This window comes from Lynx rufus, unplaced genomic scaffold (genome assembly GCF_022079265.1).
Source record: "Lynx rufus isolate CCGP_SWC_20201006 ecotype Redwood Valley unplaced genomic scaffold, mLynRuf1.p SCAF_4, whole genome shotgun sequence".
In the NCBI taxonomy this organism is placed as follows: domain Eukaryota; kingdom Metazoa; phylum Chordata; class Mammalia; order Carnivora; family Felidae; genus Lynx; species Lynx rufus.
The window spans coordinates 39,707,328-39,733,194 of NW_025814856.1; the positions used below are offsets into that span (position 1 = coordinate 39,707,328).

Consider the following 25,867-nt stretch of genomic DNA (forward strand, 5'->3'; position numbering starts at 1 on the left):
TATGCGTCAAAATATGAAGTAAAAATTGACTATCTGTCTACAGGAAGATAATGACACAACCAACACAGTACGAGATTTTCACACAACTCTTCCAAGGCAAAAACTGATGTATGAAACAGACAAAACAAACCAACAAGGATAAAAAACTTTAAACAGCTCAACTGATGAGTTTCACCCAATGGACACAGAACTCAAGGTTTAAAATCTATGAAAGTGACTGCATACGAGACATAAAATTAATCTCAACAAATTTCAAACAATGGTAAAATTCTCTGACAAATACAAGGACATTAGAAATCAGGAACAAAGACAGCATTATAAAAACCCCATTTACATGGAAAGGAGAAACATACTTCTCCACATTTCATGAGTAAAATCAGAAAATATCTGGAGTAGAATAATAATGAAAATTCAGTATGTTTCAAACCCTGTTAGTGCACACAAAGCAGACGCCTGTGGGAAAGTGTATAGGCTTAAATAAAGGCCCCAAAGCTAATGAATTAAGCATCTAGATAAGTGGGGGAAGAGGATGCCTAAGAAACCCCCCAAAAGAGAAGGAATTAAATGATACAGATAACAGCAAAATGTAGGGGCACATGGGTCATTGGTCGGTTAAGCATCAGACTCTTGATTTTGGCACAGGTCATGATTCCAGGGTCATGGGATCAAGCCCTGCAGAGGGGTTTTTGCTGACCATGGAGCCTGCTTAAGACTCAGTGTCTCTCTCTCTCTCAAATAAAAAAAAAAAAAAGCAGAAAGTAATGACACAGAAGACAAAACTAGAAGATCAAAAGAGCAAATATTGGTTCTTTGATAAACTAGTCAAATATACTCTCTTGAAAGATTAATTTTTTAAAAAAGAAGGAAACATGAATATTACAGTAAGATAGGACACAATAATACAATTATTACAGTAAAACAACACATAGATGCTGTAAAGAAAACAGTTAAGAGAAAATAAGAATAACTTAATGTCCGATACTTTTGAAAATTTAGATGAAGTGGACAAATTTCAAGAAAAACACAACCTATCAAAAACCAACTCAAGAAGAAATAGAGAACCAGAACAGTTTTATAACAATTGGAAAATGTGACTGAATCGTTAGAAATCTCAAAAAGAAGAAAGATGGTTTTGGTGAATTTTACTGAAGAATCAAGGAAGAGATTACAATTCATAGAAATTACCTCAGAGAACAAAAAAGGACAGTACAAGACTGGAAAATTATGAGCCAAATTCCTTTCTTCTTCTTCCTCTCTTTTCCCTCCTTCTCTCTCCATTTCTGTTTCTTGGTGTGTATAATACACAAACACAGTCAAGCAAATCAAATCCAGAATCACATTTAAAAAATTCATCACAATCAAGATGGGTTTATCCCAGGAATGCAAGGCCTGACTTAAGTTAGAAATTTTATAAATGCCATTCATTATATCAACATATTAAAAAAGAAAAACCTTAAGATCATCTCAAAAGATGAGGGAAAATACGCAATGAAATTCAAGGACCATTTGAGATCAAAAACTCTTCGCAAACTAAGAATAATGTGAACTTTTCTTAACTTGATAAAGGCGATCTACAAAAGCCCGCAGCAAACATCAAAAGCATTTTCTTAAAGATGAAGAACAAGATAGAGAAATACCTGACCACCGTTACCTATTGGGCATTGTGCTAGAGGGTGTAAACAGTACAGTAAGATGAAGAATAAAGAAAAAGAAAGAAAATATAAAAATTGGAAAAGAAGAAACCAAATTATCACTATTTGCATTGCTATTGCCTATACAGAAAACTGGAGAGAACCCATACTAACAGTTAATAGTAGAGTTTAGCGAGGTAGCTGGATACAGAAATTGATATAAAAATGTGAAATTAACATTTCTAGATGCTTAAACAGTTGGAAAGTGATTTTTTAAAAAAACTATCATTTACAACAGCAACACACAAAATCTATAGCAGTTAATTCCAACCAAAGATTGTACAAAGTTTTTAAGGATACTATGATAAAATTTTATTGAACGACATTAAAGACAACTTAAATACAGAGTCATACCATGTTATGGAAGGGGACTAAATGTTTTAGTCTCCCCAAATGGATTTATAGATTCAAAGCAATTCCAATCAAAATGTTTTTCATGGAACTTGACAAGCTGATTCTAAGATATAAAGCCACAGTAATTAAGAATGTATGGTATGCGCACATGACAGACAAGCAAAGCAGTGGAACTGAAAAGACAACCCCGAAACAGATCCAAGTATAGATGTAAACTTGATGTATGGCAGGGTGAGCGCTGCAGGATGCATGAGGCAAGGATGGACTATTTAATAAATGAAGCTGGGGTAAGGTGATCCATATGAGAAAAAATGAAACTGGATCCCCTCTCTCATGAAATGCACCAAATCAGTTCCAGGTGGACTAAAGACTTAGATGCTAGATGCAAAAGAATAAAAATTTCAGGAGATACTATATGAGAATATCTTTATGACATCCACATCATACAAAGTTTCTTAAATGAGAAACAAAAAGCATGCCTATAAAGGAACATATTGATAAATTCTACAACATTAAAATTAAAAACTTCTGCTTATGAAGACACTACAAGGAACCTAAAAAGATAAACTACAAACTGGGAGAAAATGTTTGCAACATGTTTAACTAATAAAGGACTAATATCCAGAATACCAGAAGGATCCTAAAAATCAAAAAGAGAAAGAGAGCACTAATGAGCAATAGGCAATACCACAGACAGACGTCTCAAAGAAGAGCGAACACGAAAGGCCCATAAACACATGAAAAGATGCTCAGCCTCATAACCTATCAAAAAAACGAAAATGGAAACGACAAAAGGAACTCTTTCAACACCCTCACCAATTGTCAAATCTTAAAATCTAAACAAGTGCTGGCATTACGGTTGAACTAGGGAAATTCTTGTACTTTGCCAGTGGGTGAAGCATTTGAAATAAATTGGTACCACCACTGTGGAAGACAGCTGGACATCACCCAGTAAAGTCTCACCCACAGCCATCCCCTAAATCCTAGCACTTCCATTCCCAGGCACAGAGCTTGCTAGAGAAGCTGTACATAAGCACACCATGAAGCACGCACAAAGATGTTCAGAGCAGTGTTTGCCTAATAACCCAAACTGGAAAGAAACTATTCACCAACAAACAATCTAGAGAATAGATAAGCAAACTGCAATGTATCACACAATGACAAAGTACACCACAGGAAAAAAAATAATAAACTACACCACTGTACATCATCACGGATAAATGAAAAAGGAAAAAAGAAAAAAAACATTACATCCAAAGAGGCAAGTGATAGAAAAGCACACACAGTATGAGAAGTGAGCAAAACTAAAAGTAAACTGGGGTACATCCATAGATGGTAAAACCTTAAGGGAAAGCAAGGTAATGATTAACACAAAAGTCAGGGTTGTGGTAGAGGGGGAAACATGATTGGGGCTGGTTCCACAGGAAGCCTCTGGGAAACTGGTCATCTTTTTTTTTTTTTTTTTTAAGTTTATCTTATTTATTTTTTTAGTCATCTCTACACCCAATGTGGGACTCGAACTCACGACCCTAAGATCAAGAGTCATTTGCTCCTCTGACTGAGCCAGCCAGGTGCTCCTGGTTATCTATTTCTTCAGGTTGATGGTGGGTACAGGCATATTCAATTTATTATTCTTTAAAATGTACACATATATTTTATGTATTCTATTATTTTGTATTTCATGAAAAAATACTTTAAGAAATATCTCTACAAACAAAAATGGTACACAAAAGGTAACCTTCCATAAATACCTGAGTCCAACAGTTCCTTTAAATAATAAAGGGAACAATAACAAAGAAAGACAACTATCCCTTACCCAGAATTATAAACTAAAGTACAGATCACCCACAGAGAGGCAGGGCTCTGTACAGAGAAGAATTTCTCTAAGAAAAGCCAACAGCCTGAGAATTACTTTATGCTAATTAGGGCTCTTCATCCGCTCAGCTGCACAAGCCATAAACCTAGGCATCAGGTGTCACGCTCCCTATTGCCTTCCCCCACCCTCCCCAAATCCACCTTAGTTCCTAATGCTACTGCCCTGGTCAGGCTACACTCATGCCTCCCAAGGACCTTTCAAACTGGCCTAATAAGCAATTCACACTACTGTCCCTGCCATGGATCTTCTCCCACCAGATGCCCCAAAGCCTTCCCTGGCTTCCCGTTGCTCTAAGGGTAAAAGTTAAACTTCTGAACACAACTTAGAAGGTACTGTAATATCTGGGCCGTGGTTAAATCACCAGCCTCATCATGGCCCCTCGGCACCCACCTCCTCCACATGCACACATTTGTCTGTTTCAGCCACACTGAACACCCTATTTGTTTCAGTTTCTTGAACACACACAAAAGTCCCTCCTGCCACAGGACTTCTGCACATGCTGGACCTACTACACCTTCCTGACGTCCACCTGTCTTAACTCCTACTTGTACTTGAGTACCCAAAGCACACCTTTCCCTGACACAGCTCTCCTCACCCCTCATCCCCCCAAGTAGACTAGGTCAGCGATCAGGTGCTTTCTCAGCGACAACAAACTTCTTCTGTAGCCCCTTCCAAGGTTTTGACTCCACTTTCTGTGTAACTGGTTATTTGATTAACAATTCTCTTCCCTTAGACCTTAAGTTCCTGGAGGGTGGGGGCCACGTCTGGTTCTCGCTTACCATCCTAGGCTCAGAATCTTGGCATGGAATGTCACATAGAGTAGAACCTTGTAACAATCTGTTGAATGAAAGGATGGATGGACGGATGGATGGATGGGTGGGTGGATGGATGGATGGGTGGATGGATGGATGGTGGATGGATGGATGGAAGAAGAGATATTCAAGCCTAAAGCAGTCACAACCCCCACTCCCAACCACCACAGTAGGGTAACAAGACCCCAACAGATATGAAACAAAACAGACGTATGGTATCACCTCTCACTCCCAGGCCTCAAAGGGAGAGCCCATCTCAGACTGGTAGGTGATCCTTGAAAAAGTAGGATCCGTGGAAAAATGTTACACAGTCCTACAAAGAAGATGGGAACATGCTTATAGCTCTTGTTTAAAATCAAAACCAAAATATTCTCTTACAACCTGGAGCAAGACTGGATTTTTCTGATAAAAAGGTAAGATAAACCCAGTATTTACTTTCTGAACATTTTAGATTTGCAATTTTACCTGAAATCATGGATTATAATAAAGCCTCTGAAACCTTAGTATGTGTAGTGCTGCTGTGTTGAGAATACAAGCATTGCAACTTCTTGAGTTTTTAAAGCTTGCTTTTTATAATTAATCCAGTATTTAATAGAGTGGAGAGCCTTTGCCAATCATTTTATTCACAAAGCTTTAGTCTACACCGCTCATAAGTGAAACCCTTTTAACTGCTGTGTCCATTTAAAACAAGAATATAGGACATATGCTGACAACTGTAATTTTTAACATCAAGTTCAAAATGAAGGCAATTTCTCCCAATAAGAACTAAACCCTTGTTTTCCTGAAGTATTAGGGGGCTCTAAGGACAGCAATAACATCTAACTTGGCTGGTAAGCTTACTTGGAATAGCACAAAGGTACCTAATACTACATGTGCAAAGGTGTTTTATTCTTTGCTCAAAAAACTAACTCTGGGTTCTAGTAAGGCATCAAAAAATAACATTCCCCCAAAACAACTCTGGGTATGTAGGTGACCTGAGGTTGCAGGGCAAGAATGAGTCTGGAGAAAGCAAGATGGTCAGAACAGACATCACTTTTCACTCTTGTCATTTAAAGCACACCACATTATAAATCTGTGAGGTAATATATCCACCACAACACTAACAAAAATTTAACTAAACGAAAGGCAAAAGTACTATAATAGACATATTTTCTATTGCTTGATGTGTTCTTGTAAGACTAAGAACATGCACACAGTTGACTCCTAATGGTGGTCTCTTTTCTGCTATGTGGTTTCCTAAAATTAATAAAACAGTGACTCAAATGCAAGTTAATATTTGAGAGAGCTCAAACAAGCACTGATTACCTAATTATTCCATTTATTTCATTCCACTCAGGGCATAAGGGATTCCATTTTTCATGCCTTTATCTATGTAGTTGAGCCTTGAGTGTAGACCACCACACTTTTAACTTTATTTACTTGTGTAATATCCTGTTATACTTGATGAAAGTAAGATGTATATCTGGGGGGGAAACAAAATACATGCTCACCAAAAAGTATGAAATAGAAAAGGTGCCCATGAATCCACAAACCAAAGATGATTTTTTATGAACATGAATGAGCTTCCTTCCAGGATTTTTGCCCTGTGAATATGTGTTTAATGTGATTGCAACACTTCAGCACATACAGCTTCCTATACACTGTTTTTGCCATTTAGCTTTCCAGTTATGATTTTTCATGGCAGTACAGTATCCTTAACCCTCCCAGACAGTGGGCTCCCTGCTGCCGAAATTTTGACCTTGATCTTATCTATAGCAGAGAGTTCAATGCCAGCCATAGCAGGTGCTCAATAAATTTCAGGTTTAATTACACTGTAAACTCATTTAAAACAAATGAGCCACAGAAAACAGAAATATTTATCATTATAAATAATCACATTTAACAATTAAATAATTGATAATTATAAAGAATAAGGTATTAATCATTAATAAAGACATAAATATTTCAGATAGATGTGGTGTAATCTATAAAACTTTTCACAGGTTATCTCCCGACGGGAAACAGGATTAAATCGAATGGCTATACCTGATATCCCTCAATCACACCACAGATCGCTCAGTATGTCTCCTGGCCATGTGCATAATTTGGGGATGACAGTCTGGGGAACATCCTGGAAGTGATGGCTGGAATCTCTTCTTCCTTCCCAACCACCGTACACACACTCTGTCTCCAGACTTGGGGAGGGACAGCAGGTGGGTACAGATCCTAAGACGGTCAGTTCTTGAGCCTGACTCCTTGGGAAAGGTACATGGCATTCCCAACACCACACTCTGAGCCAATTCTGCACAACAATAAATAGATGGCATGCAGGAGATCTAAACATCCATCTACCTGATAATCCAAACACCCATACACTATTCTCTGGCTCTCTCTTACATACCTCCAACTCATTCTGACTTCCTCATACGTAAGTAAACAAGCAGGAAGTTATAGGTTTCCTTTGTCATTTATCCCAATACATACCACCTCTATAAAAGCAGGCATCCTTGTTTTATGCTAGGATATGAAGAGCAGGACACACACTACAGGTCCTACAAGAGGTAGGTTCAGTATCATGTAAAAAGAAGGTAAAGCTGCTTCTTTTCATTGAAGCTTTTAACTGAATTAGAAAAGATATTTTCAGTTCAATGAGCATTTACTGAGCGTCATTAATAAGCAACACGCATTTGACTAAGGTGCTGGGGTACCAAGTTGAGCAACACCTTTGACCCTGAGAACATTCACAGTCCAGGTTTCTCTGGACCCATTCTCCTTGAGTCAGTAATTAACAATAAATCACAAAATCATTCCTCACAGAATCCTACATGTCTTCAACTTAGTTCAAGCAACTGGAAGAGACCAACTTGAGTCCCTGAACCTGAACTCCAATGGCTTAGGCAAGACGACCCTCCCCTGTCATCACTCAGAATAAACATATGTGATTCTCTTTGGAAATGAAGATGGTCGTTGCTCCAAACTTCTGATCAAGTATCCTGTCACTAAAAATATGTTTGGTATTCACAAAACATGACATTTTGCTAGAAATCCATTAATGACCTTGATTTCTTTCTTTTAAAATAAACAGAAGGGGTGCCTGGGTGGCTCAGTCGGTTAAGTGTCCGACTTTGGCCCAGGTCATGATCTCACCATTTGTGAGTTTGAGTCTGGTGTTGGGCTCTGTGCTGGCAGCTCAGAGCATGGAGCCTACTTCGGATTCTGTGTCTTCCTATCTCTCTCAAGAATAAATAAACATTTAAAAGTAAACAGATATGCCTATTCTAGTCTTCCTCCACTCCAAAAAGACTGTTCAATGTGCTCCATGGGGTAAATACACTTCCCTTTGGAGGCCATTGCTATAAAAAATTTGGAGAATAAATGTATAAATCAAAATCACAATTTACAACATTATAAAACTGTCCAGGCAAAGGAGGTAAGACAAACATAAAATAAAAACAGAAAACATGATCTACTTTAGGAAAGTACCAATTAATCATTTTAAGTTTAAGAAAAGCACAGAGCCTCTACAAGGAAAAGACAATACAAACATATAACAGCTAACATTTTCTTTAGTTTAAACCTTTCAAAAAGCCACACTAAGTGAAAACATTTAAAAATGAATCAGAAATTTGTTGATATCCACCCACTGAAAATACAATCTGTCAAATTATTTCAATGTTCCGCTAATATCTATTTTTTTTAGATAAAAACTACTTCCCAGAAAGCTGTTTAAATTGAGAATAGTAAGCGAATCATCACTGATAAAATTATGTAAGATAAATAGCATGTATCACTCAAAATGTGGAACTCTACTTCAAGCAGACCCATTCCCCACATCGTTCCCCACCCCAGTCCCGACAATATGCTCTGTAGCTCTATTTATTATTTTCCCAGCTTGTATTTATTCAGAAAAGTAGACAGAGCAGGAAATGGGACAAGTCAAATGATCACAATCAATCTCATCACCTTCACAACATGCTGTGAATGTAATTAATCCTCTATTTATTTAGGGGACTTCACACCCCTTACATTAAGGCAGCAACTCCCTGCTGCCTTGGGTTGAGATAATTATGTTATAACAAGGATTGGGTTTCAATCATAATAGGCAGAAGAAAAAGAAAATTGTACTTGAAGTTGACAGTTTTTTTAAAAAGGTTTCGTGTGACTCCATTCAAAGGACGCTCTTGACAAAGCTCTTCTTAAACAGAGCACTTTCCAAGTGCGATAACCACACGTACGCCACATTAATCAACGTAAGCCTCTTCTCGGAATGAGATGTGAAGACAATCCGAGCACTGTGACAATTCTACATCAAGTAGAGAATACTGGTTTACAAAACCGGACTAAATCAAGCCCACCCCGAACTCACTTGATCCTGTGAGCATCCTCGGAGAATCCTCCAAAGACCTCTGATGGGTGAACAAGCCTCAGAACAAGGAGGTGTGGGAAAATGCCAATTTGTTCACACAGTCGCTAATTACACACTATAAAAAGCCCTGACTCCAGCAAGCCAAAACCAAGGATTTGAGAAGTCTGGCCAAGTACCCAAGACCAAAAACAAGAACAGACACAAACCTAACACAGCCACCCAGTCACAGCTCTAAAATGGGCCTGATGTACACAAGCCCCCATGTACCATAAACATGGGGGCATTTTCCAGTTTGGAAGCCACCTATTTCACCTCTGGGACTTCTCATCCACTTTTTACAAGAACTCACAGGCACACTTTCACCTCTAATCTCTACCTTAAGAAAGTTAACATGAAAATATAAAGTCTTGCCCACTATATCTTTGCAAACTTCTAATGTTTATTCATAGATCATAATAATGATGCCTGCAGCACATGTAGAAGTAAAAATAATAAATGACTTATGTAATTCCAAATATCTAAAAATTATCAAAATATGTTAATACTAGTGTTTTAAAGGTCTGGAATCTTGATGGTTGGAGTATTTGTATATATCCGCTATCTTAGTATCTCAGTAACACTTTACTACCTTTCAATAGCATTTAAGCTCTTGAAGAATCAAAATGTGCAAGAAACTGAACATTACTGATTCTTGAGTTCCAGTTCTTAGTAAAAACAAAACAAAACATGGTATTCTGGGATAGGAAAAACCATTGGGTAAAAATTAGGAAAAACCTAAATAAACTATGGACTGCAGTTTATAATAATGTATCAATAATGGTTCATTATTGATATCAGACGTTAATCATAGGAGAACAGAGCATAGGTTATCTGGGAACTCTGTATCATGTTCACAAACTTTCTAGAAATATAAAACTGTACCAAAATAAAAAGTTTACCTTTAAGAAAAAGTAGGGTAAAAATTACAAATAAGGAGGGGCGCTTGGCTGGCTCAGTCGGTTAATTAAGCATCCGACTTCAGCTCAGGTCATGATCTTGCGGTTTGTGAGCTTGAGCCCCACGTCGGGCTCTGTGATGACAGCTAAGAGCCTGGAGCCTGCTTCGGATTCTGTGTCTCCCGCTCTCTCTGCATCCCCCCCCCCCCCCCGCGCTCACTCTCTGTCTCTCTCTCCTTCAAAAAGAAATAAACATTAAAAAAAAATTTACAAGCAAGAAAAACATAATAAGCAAAACAACTACAATAAAAAAAAAAAGCCACAAAACTTTAACATTCCGGTACAGAATTCTTTTGCTAGTTTTCTCAATACACATAGTTGCAGAGAGCATTGGTATCTATACAAAGAGTTATTTTAGTCTGAAATCTGTAGGAACATTCATAATCCTATGATTTATTGGCACATTTCTTGTAAGAGAAGTCTAATGAAGAGCTACAGTCCCCAGTGGGCACTGCTGAACTACTGGTGATAAGGTAAAGAACCATTAAGTAAATCCTTTCCATATGAAACCCCACAGAAGGCATACAAGTGAATGAATATTGGCATGCACTAATCTTTTCTTATAGAGATAAAACCCACTCCCATCCAGGATGAATTTGTGGATTTAATTAAAAATAAACAGTAAAACCAAAGAGCAACTTGACATGCCAGAATAAGCACCTTACCAAGAATGATTTCAATTCAAGAGAGGTTTAACTTGCTTGAAATTATGCACAATTGTTTCTTGAAATTTCTATATGCTAATCATTAGCAGCTCATGTAACACTTAACATTTTACCATTTATCACAGAAGTAACTTCCCATACAAAAGTAAACCCACCTAGAGTGTCTGATTATTAGGTGGTATGCCTGAATTTAACAGACCCCTGAAATCACCTTCAACACTGTACCTTTATTATGACTATCGGTGACATGGGTGATGGTCAAGTGTTAGGGTTCTTCCTCAGCTATGGCTCAGAACTGCATCATGGAATTACAGCAGTGTCTATTAAGGTGTCTGCATGCCCCACATGCATCCCTCTCCAAAATGCCACTAGTGACAAAGTGGGCCCCAGTGTCATGCGTGTACCGCCTTACGAAGCATCCCTGCCCCACGCCCACTGTGACCAAGGCAATTAGACCAGGAAGACACTGACTCGTGGTTGGGCCCACCATTCCTCCTCCCTTGGAATTACAAGCAAGGGACTCGTAGTTTACCTCTACTGAAACTAGGTACACATGAACTCAGCTGCGGAAACAGCCATTCTCGCCCATGTGCATCAAAAGAGAAGGGTGGCAGCGACTTCCATGAGGAAGCAACACGAGAGGCCTCATGTCACCAGAGAGTAAGCTGACTGCTGTTACTTCTTCATCACTTGAGCTCATGAAGTCCAGCTGTACTCCCTGCACCTGGGTTCCAGAAGATAACCTAGAGCCTCCTAACAAAGTTGCTATGTTTACTATAAAAGTCTGAGTGGGTTTCTCTGTGTAACCAAATGGGAGAAATAAGGATTTCAAATGTGGTTCTATTACCAAAACACCACGACCCCAAGCTAACTGTGAACTCTCTTATTCAGTAATAAAGAGATACTACGAGGACAGATAAAACTGATCTAAATGCGAAAAAGCCTTACATCCGTTCTCACCCTTCCAACACACCATAGCTACAACCAGGAAATCTGTTCATCATGTTACTTACATGTTTTACTCATCTACTCCTCTGCATGATGTTATTTTCCCAGCTTGGAACGGATCCATTCCTGATTATTATTATATTCATATGTGTAATAGTACTATGCAACTAGATACCGTTTTTTATGCTTTGCTATTTAGATCCCTTCTTTGTCCAAACTCTCTTCCATATATATTTTCCAGCTGTGATCCAAATGTTCCTGACTACTTCCTCACAGATATTCCTTAAAGACCTCAAATTGACATGTTCCCTCCCTCTCTCTTCCTTTCCAACCTACACCCTCTCTCCACTATTATTTAATTTCAGCAAATACACTTCAAATGGCCCAGTTAACTGGCCAAGTCAAAGTCTGGATCTTCTCTTTGATGCTTCCGCTTCTCCCTCTCCCCTCACATCCCATCATTACTAAGTCCTGGCTCATCCACCTCTCAAATATGACCACCAGTCTCCTTCCCTGCTCACTCCTCTGGCTTAGTCCACACCTTTTGCCAGCATCACCCACATCCTGATGAGGACTTCAGTCTTAAGTCTGAGCTCTGCCCCACTCAGTTCATTCCCTGGAAGGGGACCTGATGGCTCTTCCCAGAATCTGAATCTCATCACATCACTCACCCAGACACTGTATGGCTTAACCTCTTCAGTCACCCCGTACTCTCCCAGGACAAAGTCCAAGCATCTTCAAGTGGCCAAGGCTCCACATGAACTCCTTGGCCTCATTTCTTCCCTCTCATGCCTATACTGTGATCCATCCATACTGAGCCTTTGAGCTCTCTAAAAGAATCATATTCTTCTGTCCCTACTGTCTGAAATACTTTTTGCCCCAGCTTCCCCGGCTGCATCTGACCAACTCTTACTCGTCTTTCAGCTCTCAGCTTCAACTGTTCCTTCCAGAAGCTGTTTCCTCTATTCCAAGGCTAAACATGTGGCTTCCTAAGTGCTTCCACAGCATCCATGCTTCCCCACTACAGCTGCTATCAGGCTACAGCACTGTGTTCCCCTTACATCTGTACTCCCCACCACAAGATCAGCTTTAAGATGGTGTGCCTCTCGTTCACCACAGTATCCCCACTGCCCACCTCAGGACCTAGCATATAGTAAGGCTCAACAATTAGCGGCTGAAAAAATAAGTAATTCCACTTTTACACTCAATGTTAACGTTCTACCTTGGCATTTGAGTTACCCCCATGCCCATGACTTTTGACAGGTGAACCAAGAACAAGAGAGAGCCAAAAGGAAGAGATCTGTGCTATTCTCAGGAGCATAACCTATCCCCTACCAAAGCACATACACAGAGGAAGCAGGTGAAACAGTATAAAGCAACGATGAGGTCCTAAGTTTTCTAGAATTTTAAGATTTCAAGGCTGAAATGGCTTATGTTCATTTACAACTGAGGAAACTGAGGTCCAGGATTTATCAAATAAGATACAATGATTCAGTGGTAGGACAGTTTCCCTCTAAAAACTTTCCATATTAGTGTCCAAAGGGCCACAAAGTAAGATCTGGTGGGCAAAGTATGCTAAAAAGAAGTGAAAAAAATAAATGCACCAAGTGTATAAAGCAGAGTAAACTATCAGTTTGACGCAAAGTGGTTCATTTCCTCAAAGACGTTTTTGTTCTTTTCTCCATAACCAACTACCTTAAAAAAACTATATTAGAAAAAGTATGATTTCAGACCTTCATGACTAGCTCAAACTGAGACTGAAAGACACCCAAGATTTTAGATTTTAATTTCAGTTTTTTAAAAAGAAGCAACCAAAATTTCTCCACGTAGCAACAACAAAATAATACCCTACTTGACCCCCTGTATTTCAAAATACACCACCCATTAAAACCATGCACTATCACATTTTCTTCAGTGGGCGCATACTCCTTTTACAATGAGAAACAAATTGTTTAAAAAACATACTATGCTATGGATATTATGTGGTAAAGGAAAATTACTCATAGGGTACTATTATAAAGAGAAAACAAGTTACAAAATGACATGTGCACTATTACTTCCAATGGTTTAAAAATGCACTGGAGGGGCGCCTGGGTGGCGCAGTAGGTTAAGCGTTTGACTTCAGCCAGGTCACGATCTCGCGGTCCGTGAGTTCGAGCCCCGTGTCAGGCTCTGGGCTGATGGCTCAGAGCCTGGAGCCTGTTTCCGATTCTGTGTCTCCCTCTCTCTCTGCCCCTCCCCCGTTCATGCTCTGTCTCTCTCTGTCCCAAAAATAAATAAACGTTGAAAAAAAAATTAAAAATGCACTGGAAAATAGAGGGAATACTAAAATACTAACATTGGCTGCATTAGATAAACTGACGAAAGTGACTTGCTCAAGCATTGCCGCCAATGAAAAGAAAGAACTGGCACATACACTACAGCTCATGCTTTTCTAGCCACGTTTATATAAAAGGGTGTAAACTCTCAGAGGGTCAGAACAATCCCTGCTAACTGCTAAGGAAGCACACCAGGAAAGAAATCAAGGAAGGGCAAAATCCACTGAATGTAGCTGGAAATGTCAATTAAAATAAGTAAGAGCCAATGCATAGTTTTTAGAGTGCTATGCTTTTTTCTTTTTTTTTTAAACGATGAAAAATGCTCATGTAACTGTCTGTACTGAGTACCATTCAATTCAACAAAAACCTACTGTGCTCCCAAGGACTTTGACAGGCCCAGAGAGATGCTCATTCACATGGACTTTAAAATTGTAGAAGGGGAAAGAGATAAGCACTACAATTACTACAAAATGAGGCAGGCATGAAATATGCCTACATGATCTTAAACCAAAAGCTATGGGAACATCTAGGAGGAAGATGAGTGAGTCACTAACTCCTCTTCCAATAGATAAAGCTCTCTAAATGGAGAACTTGTGTCTTCTGGCATTTTCCCCCCACATGCCATGGGTAAAGACAAACTGGTTATCTAGGAGGCATGGCTGGGAAAACATGAAATCCAGATCCAGAAACTCTGACACTATCACACACCTATCTCAGAGATGCTACATGACTTCAAGCAAATCACTTCCTCATGCTGCCACCCAGGGAGCATTTGCTGCAGTGACCACCATTCTCGAAACTTCCAATGACGCTTACGGTGAAGGATGGCAGGGGGTGTTCCTTTTCAGAAAAATAATTCGCAGACTTTAACCCAGAATAAGAATATAGGACCTTCAGTTTTGAAAATCTGCAAATATGCTCTACAAGACACAGGCATCACAAGGAAAAAGAACTACACAGTATAAAGCAAAATGCAGGATAACTGTTATCCTAACTTCATTAATTGAATATAAGAATGACTTCGCAACCCAATTCCAACAAGTTTTTGCCAAAGTGAATGTCAGACTATAAAAATGAAATGCTGTTCTTTGTGTTCATTAGAATTTAGCACTTGTCTGATATTGTAAATAAAATTTCAGTCTTTATAATCAAAATCATCGAATAGAAATTAAAGAAAATACAGAACTATTTTAACGTTTATTTATTTTTGGGACAGAGAGAGACAGAGCATGAACGGGGGAGGGGCAGAGAGAGAGGGAGACACAGAATCAGAAACAGGCTCCAGGCTCTGAGCCATCAGCCCAGAGCCCGACGCGGGGCTCGAACTCACGGACCGCGAGATCGTGACCTGGCTGAAGTCGGACGCTTAACCGACTGCGCCACCCAGGCGCCCCTACAGAACTATTTTAAAACATAAAAATTGGGTGCAAGATCTCACTGATAAACCCTATGGGAAAGAAATAAAGAAGATGAATGGTGAGGAAGAAATTAGTTATGGAAATCATGAACATTCACTATAGTATAAATGATTTAGAGCCAAGACAGTTCAGGGTAAAGATGACCATGGAACCTCAATTATGTTACGCTTGAAAAATTAAGGATTAAATCAGAAAACTGAATAAAAATCAGGTAAATGAACAAATGTATTATTTCAAGAGAAAGAAAAAAATAGCCAGATTCAACTAGAGTTAAAATGTAACACACAAAGTGAAACCAATACAGCCTGTTTAGGGAAAGGAAAGTTATGGTCAAATTGGTCAAGTCCAAAAAATTTTTCTAGGGTGCCTGGGTGGCTCAGTTGGTTCAACATCAGACTTCGGCTCAGGTCACAATCTCACGATCCGTGAGTTCGAGCACTGCATTGGGCTCTGTGCTGACCACCCAGAGCCTGGAGTCTGCTTTGGATTCTGTGTCTCCCTCTGTCTTTGCCCCTCCCCCATTCACACTCTATCTCTCAAATAATAAATAAATAATAATAAAAAAATTCTTTTCCAAAGTAATCTGAAGAGGGGCACCTGGGTGGCTTAGTCAATTAGCATCAGACTCTTGATTTTGGCTCAGTTCGTGATCTCAAGGTTCATGGGTTCAAGCCCCACGTTGGGCTCCGTGCTGTCAGTTCAGGGCCTGCTTGAGATTCTCTGTCTGCTTGGCTGTCTCTCCCCCCACTCTCAAAATAAATAAACATTAAAAAAAAAAAAAAGTAGTATGAAGAGCTCCTGCTGGTATCCCTCTTCTGTCTCATTTCCCAATCCATTATCTCTTTGAAAAAATTAGTATTATCATAACAATTATTAGGAAGATAAGTGCAACTTAAAACCAAGGGAAAAAGGATTTTTTAAGCGCAAGGAGGTGTGGTAATCCCCACATGCACACAGGGGCACACGCCCTTCTACTTTAATGGAACACAATCTTTTCTCTAGTTAATGAGGAATGCCATAGAGAAAGGAGGCACTCCTAGAAATGGGATCCTCACAACAAACCTCAGTGCTCACTGCATGTTTATAAAATCCTCACCCTGAAGGGAACAAGAAAAATCTAAACCCACACAAATAGACTATTTCAATTTAATTTTATTATGAAAACAACAGGAAATGGCAGCAGGGTACCTGACAAGCTCAATTAGCAGGAGGATCAAACGGGAGTGATGACACGCCATGATGACCTCAGGGGTCAAAGATGCAATTCTCCATCTGGAGCCATTGAGATTTCCACCACAGACCCCACCACCACCTGCTGTATGGTATTAGGCGTTATGCTGAGCAGACCGTCAGCTTTTCCCGACCACAGGTATGGCCACAAGGTTTTCTCATCTCACTCGGCATTAGGGCTGCTTCCCCGTGAACAGAGGCCAAAAGTGAATTCTATATAATGGCTCACTCAAAACAGGCATTAAAGGCATGCTAAAGCACTCATTTACCAATCACAGCAACAGTACAACTATCGTGGCTGTTTTTCTTCTAAGTCACGAGTGATACTGTGCCACCATTCCCCATAACCCGTAAGAAGCGTTCTCATCAACAGCTCTGTTTGTATGCTCTCAGTTAATCGTCTCCTGCTACTGAAATGGTTAATTTGCATACGTCTGTTGAACCTCTTCACAAGAGAAAAGTTCAGTTTTTAAGTTTATTTTTATTTAAGACAGAGACAGGAAGCAAGTAGGGGAGGGGCAGTGAGAGACAGGAAACAGAGGATCCAAAGTGGGCTCTGCACTGACAGCAGTGAGCCAGATGCAGGGCTCAAACTCATGAACCGTGAGATCATGACCTGAGCCGAAGTCAAGAGTTGGATGCCTAACCAAATGAGCCACCCAGGCACCCTAAAAGCTCACCTCCTTTTAAACTTAATAAACTTATTAAACTCCCTCTCTGAGGGAGGAAATGGTAAACGCTTTTTTAAAATCTTACATACCACGTGCAAGGAGCCTATTTGTGAGAGTTCAGACCCGTAGATACCAGTGTTACCAAGAATCATCACATGAAGCATTGAAGGTTGTACTTTTTATACTCTGTGTAACAGATTCTGTAAGCCAGTGGTTCGCCAATGAGTGCACAACTCTCACCAGGATGACGGCTGATTAGGCTGGTGTCTTAATGGAGTTTGCACAAGGTGCCCCCACATGCATACACACACACTCACAGCCCACTGTGAGTACACCAAAGACACAAGTCTGGACACCCACGTATGAAATCTTGAGATTTCATATTGGACAGTCAATAGCATAGCCACAACCAATCAGAACTGTCTGTTCTCACATCTACTTTCTAGGCTATAACCATGTTTTCCAGTAAAATTTTTACCATCTGTACCTTTCCCAAAGCCAATTTGCCAAGCTCCCCATGTTGATCTAGTCACTTTTTAAAGCATTTGGTATCTAGATGGAGTATTCTTTTTCATTACAACTTGTCTCCCAGGCTATTTCATTTTCTTCCTCCTGGGTCAGGAGGTATTCCAGAAATGGGGGCATATAAAATTCATAAGTAACTCAAAACTTACTTGGCTTTCTGAATCCACACACAGTAGTCTGAGATGTAGAGATCATTCAGAATGTAAGCTGGGTCATTTTCCTGAAAAATTTTGTGAACATCCAGTAGACATTTTAAAACTGCACTTTTACCTAAAGGAAATTTTTAAAAAATCAAGTCATTCATAAGAAAAAAACATTTGATTATCTTAAACTGAGAAAATCAGATACTGCAAGGTAACATACATATATCAGTTAAGAAACTTAACCATGTTTCTAGAATATTTTTAACACTCCTTTATTGCATAAAATCTTATCAGTACTATAAAGCCCAAAGCTCTTTATTTCCTTCATTAAGAATTATGAGTAGGAGCACCTGGGGGGGACTCAGCTCAGTTGGTCGAGCATCCAACTTGGGCTCAGGTCATGATCTTACGGTTTGTGAGTTCAAGCTCCACATGGGGCTCTGTGCAGACAGTGTAGATCCTGCTTGGGATTCTCTCTCTCCCTCTCTCCTGAAAAGTAGGTGCTCTTTCAGGGTGCATGCTACAAACTGAGAAAGCGGGATTAAGAGCCCCACATCAGGCTCTGTGCTGACAGCTCAGAGCCTGGAGCCTGCTTAGGATTCTGTGTCTCCCTCTCTCTGCCCATCCTCCTCTCAATCTGTCTCTCCCCCCGCCCTCTCTCTCTCTGTCTTTTTCTCTCAAAAATAAACAAACATTAAAAAAAAGAATTATTGGGGCGCCTGGGTGGCGCAGTCTGTTAAGCGTCCGACTTCAGCCAGGTCACGATCTCGCGGTCCGTGAGTTCGAGCCCCGCGTCAGGCTCTGGGCTGATGGCTCAGAGCCTGGAGCCTGTTTCCGATTCTGTGTCTCCCTCTCTCTCTGCCCCTCCCCCGTTCATGCTCTGTCTCTCTCTGTCCCAAAAATAAATAAACGTTGAAAAAAAAAAAAAAAAAAAAAAGAATTATGAGTAATTCTTATGCTCTATTTCTATAGCAGATTAACTGTGCTTACCATAAAAACACTATGAAATACAACTAGGTACAAGGAAAGTTCTCCAAACTAAATGAATATTTAAATGCACCATAGTTTTAATTATAAAATGTTCTTCTAATTCAAGCTTTCAAAACACCATGAAAAATTATATTCTGGTTTTTAAGCCTCTTTATTTCTTATGTCAACATTTTTTGTCAAGGAGTTATCTGGTATTAGCTTAAAATTTTTTCACCTTAAAGAACTGAGGAAAATTGAGGCTGAAAACTAAAATATCACAGCACTCATTCAAAAATAAGCTGACAAAATCTCTTGGAAAAAAGCCATCAAGTACTAAAGTCTTTCTTGTTCAATCTAATTACTTCCTCCTGGTTAGTGAATGAACCTAATTTTAATGCCACCAAAAGCTTACCAAAGGAACCTCTGACAACTCAACAAGTCCCTAGGTGTCCCAACTTCATGACATTCCCTGAAATGTATAAACTATGAGGCAAATTACTAAATGTATAGTAGCCCGACCTCCTTTGATCAGTAAAATACAGCATTTTCAGTTTAACAGTTCCATTCGTATCTTTACAGTCCTGAAACATAAAAATACTGTCTATTGATTTCCTGAAGGTATTGGATATGCTTAAATCGACATTTCCCAGTTGACTTTTAGACAGGATAAAAGAATCATGAGCTAGATAATGACATCTCAAGGTGCCAAAATTGCTGCCACTAAAATTTTAACACAATTAACACTAGAAAATACACTTCAAAAGAGCAGGAACTTCTGTTTTATTTAGGGATTAGTCCCCAATACCTAGAACAGAACCTTGGAGCAGCAGACTGTCAATTTCAGTATCTTAAGAATGAATGAATGAATGAATGAATGAATGACACAGTTCTCGCCTGCCTTACACCCTTGCAATTCCTCTCATCCACAGCACCACACACCAGCCCTGAGGATTCTTCCTGAATATGCCCTTGTAGCTGCCCTTTCCCCACAACTCCCTGGGCAATTATCCTCACCTGTACTCTCAACACCTCATGCCTGGATTATAGTATCTTCCTCCTCCTCCCTTGCATTCCAGACTGTCCTTCTAGACCTCTGACACACTTTTTTATGCACTGCTTTCCTCAAGTCCCCTCTCTGTACATGCTTTCAAAGTCCTGTGCTCAACTGGCTCCCATACCTGCTATGCCTTTTCTATGGATTAGAAAATGAATAACATCTCAGCCTGCCTTCACGGCCTAGCATTAAGACTTCACCCTTCAGGGAGCCTCGGCTCACTTCCTAGTCTTCAGAGCTCTTTACTGAACCCTGCAAAGGAATGTGGAAAAGAAAGAGATGATTCTCCCCACAGTCCCCCTGCTCATTTCACAGAAGCAGAACCTGAGGCTCAAGGTTGATAAGGTATTTACAGGATCCAAATTCCGAACTCATCAGCTTGTAGCGAGCCACCGTGCTACACTACCCATACGTTCATGGCCCACTCCGTCTACAGCACATTTTTATTACTCAGGAGTTAAATAGTACGTTCAAAGCAGGAGCCGTCACTTATTCAAAAATTTTAACTATGTGGCTTCCTCACGTGCAGATGGGAAGAATGCCAATAAAAACCCCAATGCTCAACTGGGTAAGAGAAACAAATACTTTGAAGGCCTAAAACTATATTTGGCTAAGTCACGGCCAGAACTGTGATATATCACAGTGGCCCAGATTAACTATATCAAATGATTCATGTGAATCCCCCCACGGCAGGCCTATTTTCATTACATGCCTATGTAATGCTGTATGCACAGTTTGATGACAGGAGGCACGAAATACAATCAAAACTCACAGAAGTGATGAAACCAAGTTAGCCACATTAACCCAAGAAGAAAAAAAATCAAGAGAGAACTAACTAAAGTGTAAGAATGTGTTTTAATGTTTATGTGTGTGTGTGTGTGTATGAGAGAGAGAGAAAGAGAGAGAGAGAGAGAGAGAACACGAGGGGGGAAGAGCAGAGAGAGAATCTTAAGCAGGCTCCACTCTAAGTACAGAGCTCCATGCAGGGCTTGATCCCACAAACCAGGAGATCGTGACCTAAGCTGAAATCAAGAGTCAGAGGCTAAAATGACTGAGGCACCCAGGCACCCCTAAAGTCTAAGGATTTCTCAAACAGTTTTAATTGCCACAGAGAAGAAAATGTCAGGGTAAGCATATGCCAATTTCTTACTTTCTTTCTCTCTCTTTTATGGGGGGCAGGGGTCCAGGGAGAAGGAGTTTACTTTTATAACTACCAACTGAAGGTTTTAAAAAGTTAACCATGTATCTTTACCAAAAACAGACACACACACACCCTGAAATCAGAAACGAAAAAGTATTTACTTTAAACTTACAAAAGCCCTTCTACAGTGTGACACCCCAGAATACTGTCAAGCCGATTAATAGAAAGTGCAGGATTTGGGGGCGGGGGGAGGTGGAGACAGCGCCTGGGTGGCTCAGTAGGTTAAGAGACCAACTCTTGATTTTGGCTCAAGTCATGATCTCATGGTTTGTGAGTTGGAGCCCCGCATCAGGCTCTGTGCTGACAGTGCAGAGCCTTCTTGAGATTCTCTCTCTACCCCCCCCCCCCCCGTTTCTTCCCCCCTTGTGTTCTCTCTCTCTGAAAATAAGTAAACTTAAAAAAAAAAAATGCAGGATTTGGAGCAAGACCTCACAGTAAATAATTCAGCGAGTGAAGAAAAATGGGAAAAATGGGAGATGCACTGGCTTGAAGGATGGTGTGAAATGGAGCAGAAAGGAGACGTAAAATGGGGTAGATTCAGGGAACAACAAGAAAAGATCATTAGACTGGAGCAGATGGGAAATGGGGAGAGTAGGCAGGTGAGCTGGGAAGAAGAGTGTAACCAGGGATGGGGAGACAGGTGTCCTAAGGATGAGGTGCACAGGCCTAAACACAGCTGTGCAAGGATAAGAGGCCTGACTCCAAGGATTTTTACTTAAGAAGGGTATGGAAGTAAGGTCATGTGTTTAATGAAAATCCATAGCAACCACTCCCCTAATGAAATTCTATAGCTTCCGTTAGCAGACATGCCTAAAGTAAGGTTGCCCCCCTGCTAAGGGCCATGGGCAAATTCACATCTTCATTATCACAGAAGAATAATAATACAAGAAATGTCAAAAATAATCTTTTTTTTTTAAAGAGAAGTTACATTTTACTTGCATGTTTTAATCCCTACTTTCTTTAAAAAAAACAAAGGCAAATACACATAGAAAAAAACCCTTAAACATATATACGCTTGAATAATATTACAGTTTATCTCTACATTCACTGAACATATCTAAGTGCCTGTGTGTGCCCACCACTGTTTGACATGTGGGATTACAGTTGTTGCTGCTGCTTTAAACTTTCCCCTGTTTTCAAGCTTCTCCACAATAAACATTTATTTAACAAAAAGTTAGACACATTTGGCCACACAGCCAACCCTTGAAATAGTGGCAAGAATGCTAAAAAGTTTTAATTCATATTTAAATTTTCTTATAAGTTGTAGTTTTGAACCACAGAGAGGCAACATTTAGATCAGGTAATTTTAGAAAATCACATGCAAGGCAGTTTTGAAAAGAAAAGTTGTGCGTTCCCCAAAAGCCGTGTTGTCACTGCAGGTCTCATTCAAAGTATTTTCACGGTAAGCTGTGTGACAAAAAAAGGTAAAAGAGAACTGGGCTACTGGCAGTTGACAATCTAGAACAATAAGTACATTTAAATTATCCTCTCCCCAACAATGTGTATTGTTACCCCAAGGTCATACTTGATCTCTTTTGTTCTCACTAAACCGCCACAGACTACAGCCACACAGCCAAGAGATTCAGGAAGCTTGCAGGTTTTTCTGTCTCTGTTGTATTGACTGCTCTTTCTCTCAGGTTGTCAACCACTTATCTAATAGCGATCAGCAAAGAAAAAAACTGGCCTTGCTCCAAGCTCTGACAGGACCAGTGGCCAGAAGCCTTCGGGGACTCAAAGTACCTGGCTCCTGAGGGGCTTCACCCAGTTGTGGGCTCATCACAGAGCATACAGGTATAAAAAAACTTCTCAGGCCTCAGTCTGAGAACATTTTTTCTGCTGAACGGGACTGGAGAAAATTGACCATTTTCAGCTAGTTCACTGCCTGGTCCAAAGCAGGAAAAAAAAAGAAGGTGCTTTGCACAGTAACCACAGTAACTACTGTCACTACAGCAATGCCCCAACAGGCCTCTCCAAGATGTTGTATCTCCAGAGAGTTAGGGATTCTCCAGATAGACGTGGTCTTTCCTTAAGCCAACAGTAACCATGGAAGAAAGGCTTCTGGGACCAAGATCTCTTGTTCATTTGTGAAGGCAGTTTAAAATCAGTATCCTGGTATTATAAATGACAAGGGCCATGAACGTTTTACCTCAGGAAAAATGCACAATAGCAACAAAGAGAAACATAAAGAAAACAGGGATGCCAGTCAACAAGCAGGTGGGCAGTGAACAGTATTTAACACATTCTCTGGCTACTCATTCTCCAGCTTTCCTTTAAACAGTAGGTAAATTAAGAGCAGTGTTTTCCTGTTCTGACATATGTGGCATTTCAGGTTTATAGATCTTAAAAGAGAAACAAGACTAAGCTATTGTAAACTAGAAGACACTGGCTACTTGAAATCTCCCTATTAATAGATCAGGTTTGGCAATAATGTCTTACTGACAGACCAGCTCATGGTTGTAAGCACTTAAAAGACAGGGCTCCCATCACTAACAGATTATCAGAATAGTGGATTTTTTTTTTTTTCTGGCTAAAAGTCAGCAAAAGAAAAAACTATCAATTGCTAACTCTATATAGTAAGACCTAAATTTCTTTTCAACTACTGATACATTATAGCTATATGGCTGTTGTTTTCTGAGTATCTAGTTCTACCCTTTAGAGTTTTGAGCTATATAAGACAAGAGGCCAATCAGAGTAAAGGAAAAAGAGGTGGTTACTGGGAATACTTGAAGGGAAACACTGCTTGGTATTTATTTATAAAATCATCTCAAAATAAAAGCCAACATTGCTATCATCTTAAAATGCACAACTTAGTATATATCAGTTAGATTGCTGGGATTTTGATGAGACCACATTATCAGGAGGGATAACTTATGAATTACTTCTAACATTAATTTTCATAGATTATTAACCATAAAAAGGGATGATAGGGTAATTGTGTCAAATTAATCAAAATTAAGAGAATCAAAGTGTGGTAATTTGCTTCAATACCAGGCCCTGTTAGGAAGTAGCTTAAAGTCAAGTCCCTAACAATTAACACAAACATACATTAAATTCAGCTTTAAGAAAGCTTTTCAATCCATTTTATCGGGTTTTTTTTTTTTATTCTCAAATTCCGCATATAGCTATTTAGGCTCTTGCATTTCGGAATTGTAATAAGAAACACGTATGAAGCAATAAGAGTTACTATTTTGAGCACAATTTATAATCCTGTGCCAGTTTTTTAAACATTGTTAGTTCTTAGAATTACATGTATTGTTATTATAGCCACAAACAAAATTGACACAAAGCAAACAAACACTTTGTAGATACATCTTTTGCCTGGGGAAAACAACCCCAAGTGCGACCCCAATTCACCGTCAAGTCTCAGATCAGGCAGTACCTCTTCTAGGAATAGGATTCCAACACTCCCTCAGGTTGGTGCCAGATGGCTGGCACATCTAATATGGGAGTTAGTAGCTACCTACCTGCTCTACACCGAGTACTTTCCACATCGTTTAACCCTTCCAATTAGGTACTTCCTTCCTCACTTCATAAAGAAAAGTGAGGCTCAAGGACATGGAGCTGGCCAAGATGACAGTTAGGAAGCAACTGTAGGATTTGAAAGTAAGTCAGGAGTTGAAAATAAGTACTTCTGCCTCCCAGCCACCATATGCAATAAATACCATGTCAGTATTTATCACCTGGTGTGGTGAACTCCTGGACAGCAAAAGAAACATGGCACCTCCTCACCTTTCTTCCCTGGGCTAGCACAGTGTCTGACAAACTGTAGGAGTCTGTTCAATAAGGCTAGTTGTTAATGTGGTCTGGAGTACATAAAGCCCAAGTTTAGAAACATCTGGCCAAACTGCTCAGTCAGTGTCTAGTTGTCAAACCTGTATGTGATCTATGGATTTATGTTATTAAGTCACAACACATGTGAGATATACAGTTTATCTGTGCCTTCCCTTATTATGTCTATTCCCTGACAAGAAAGAACACAGCTGTGCCAACTTCCTCGTATCACTGTACCATCAAAAGTTCAAGTAGTAGATTTAACCCAAGGCTGCCTTTTGCCTTTTCTGCTCTAACAATTCCTACAAGGTTTGCTGGTTTGAAAGGACAGCCTTGACATTAACTCCATTTTCCTTCAAGTCACCTGTCAAAGTAGTGGTTGCTTCAGTCTAGAAATACATAGCAGGATGTCATCAAAATTGCATAATGGAGGCATGACTAATTTCTAATTTCTTCTGAAATTAAGAACTGGGCATCCAAATTTAAGATAGAACATTACAAAAAAAAAAACCTTTCTACAAAGGTAGAAAAGGTTAAAAAGCTGAAGATTCACGGGAAAAAGCTCTGGAAACAGTTGCTTTTAAATCTAAACCTTTAAAAAAAATAAGAAGAATCTAAAATTATGTAATTCTGTGGGCAAAACGTCAACTGTTGCACCTTATGAGTACAGCTTGTATGTCAATGCCTGGTAGTTCGATTTCAAATAAATTCTTGTTGTTGACTATTCACACTATGAGACTTTATTTTTCCAATAGATACTACCTAATAGTCACAGTTCTGACTCATTCTATGGATTTAATTTAGTTTAGAACTGGGAAAGCTAAAACTGTGCATAAAGTCAAAAAGAACATATAGGACGAAAGACAAGTGGATTCCGCAAA

At 39.6% G+C, this 25,867-nt stretch overlaps 1 protein-coding gene across 1 annotated transcript in view; it reads right to left on the reverse strand.

The window, feature by feature from the left end:
• The window catches only part of SHQ1 (SHQ1, H/ACA ribonucleoprotein assembly factor), a 101,601-nt gene that overhangs the window by 25,243 nt on the left and 50,491 nt on the right, over positions 1 to 25,867 (reverse strand). The window contains exon 10 of the mRNA XM_047097247.1: positions 17,998 to 18,118. Coding sequence (XP_046953203.1) covers positions 17,998 to 18,118 — 121 coding nt within the window. The remainder of the gene's footprint in view (positions 1 to 17,997; positions 18,119 to 25,867) is intronic.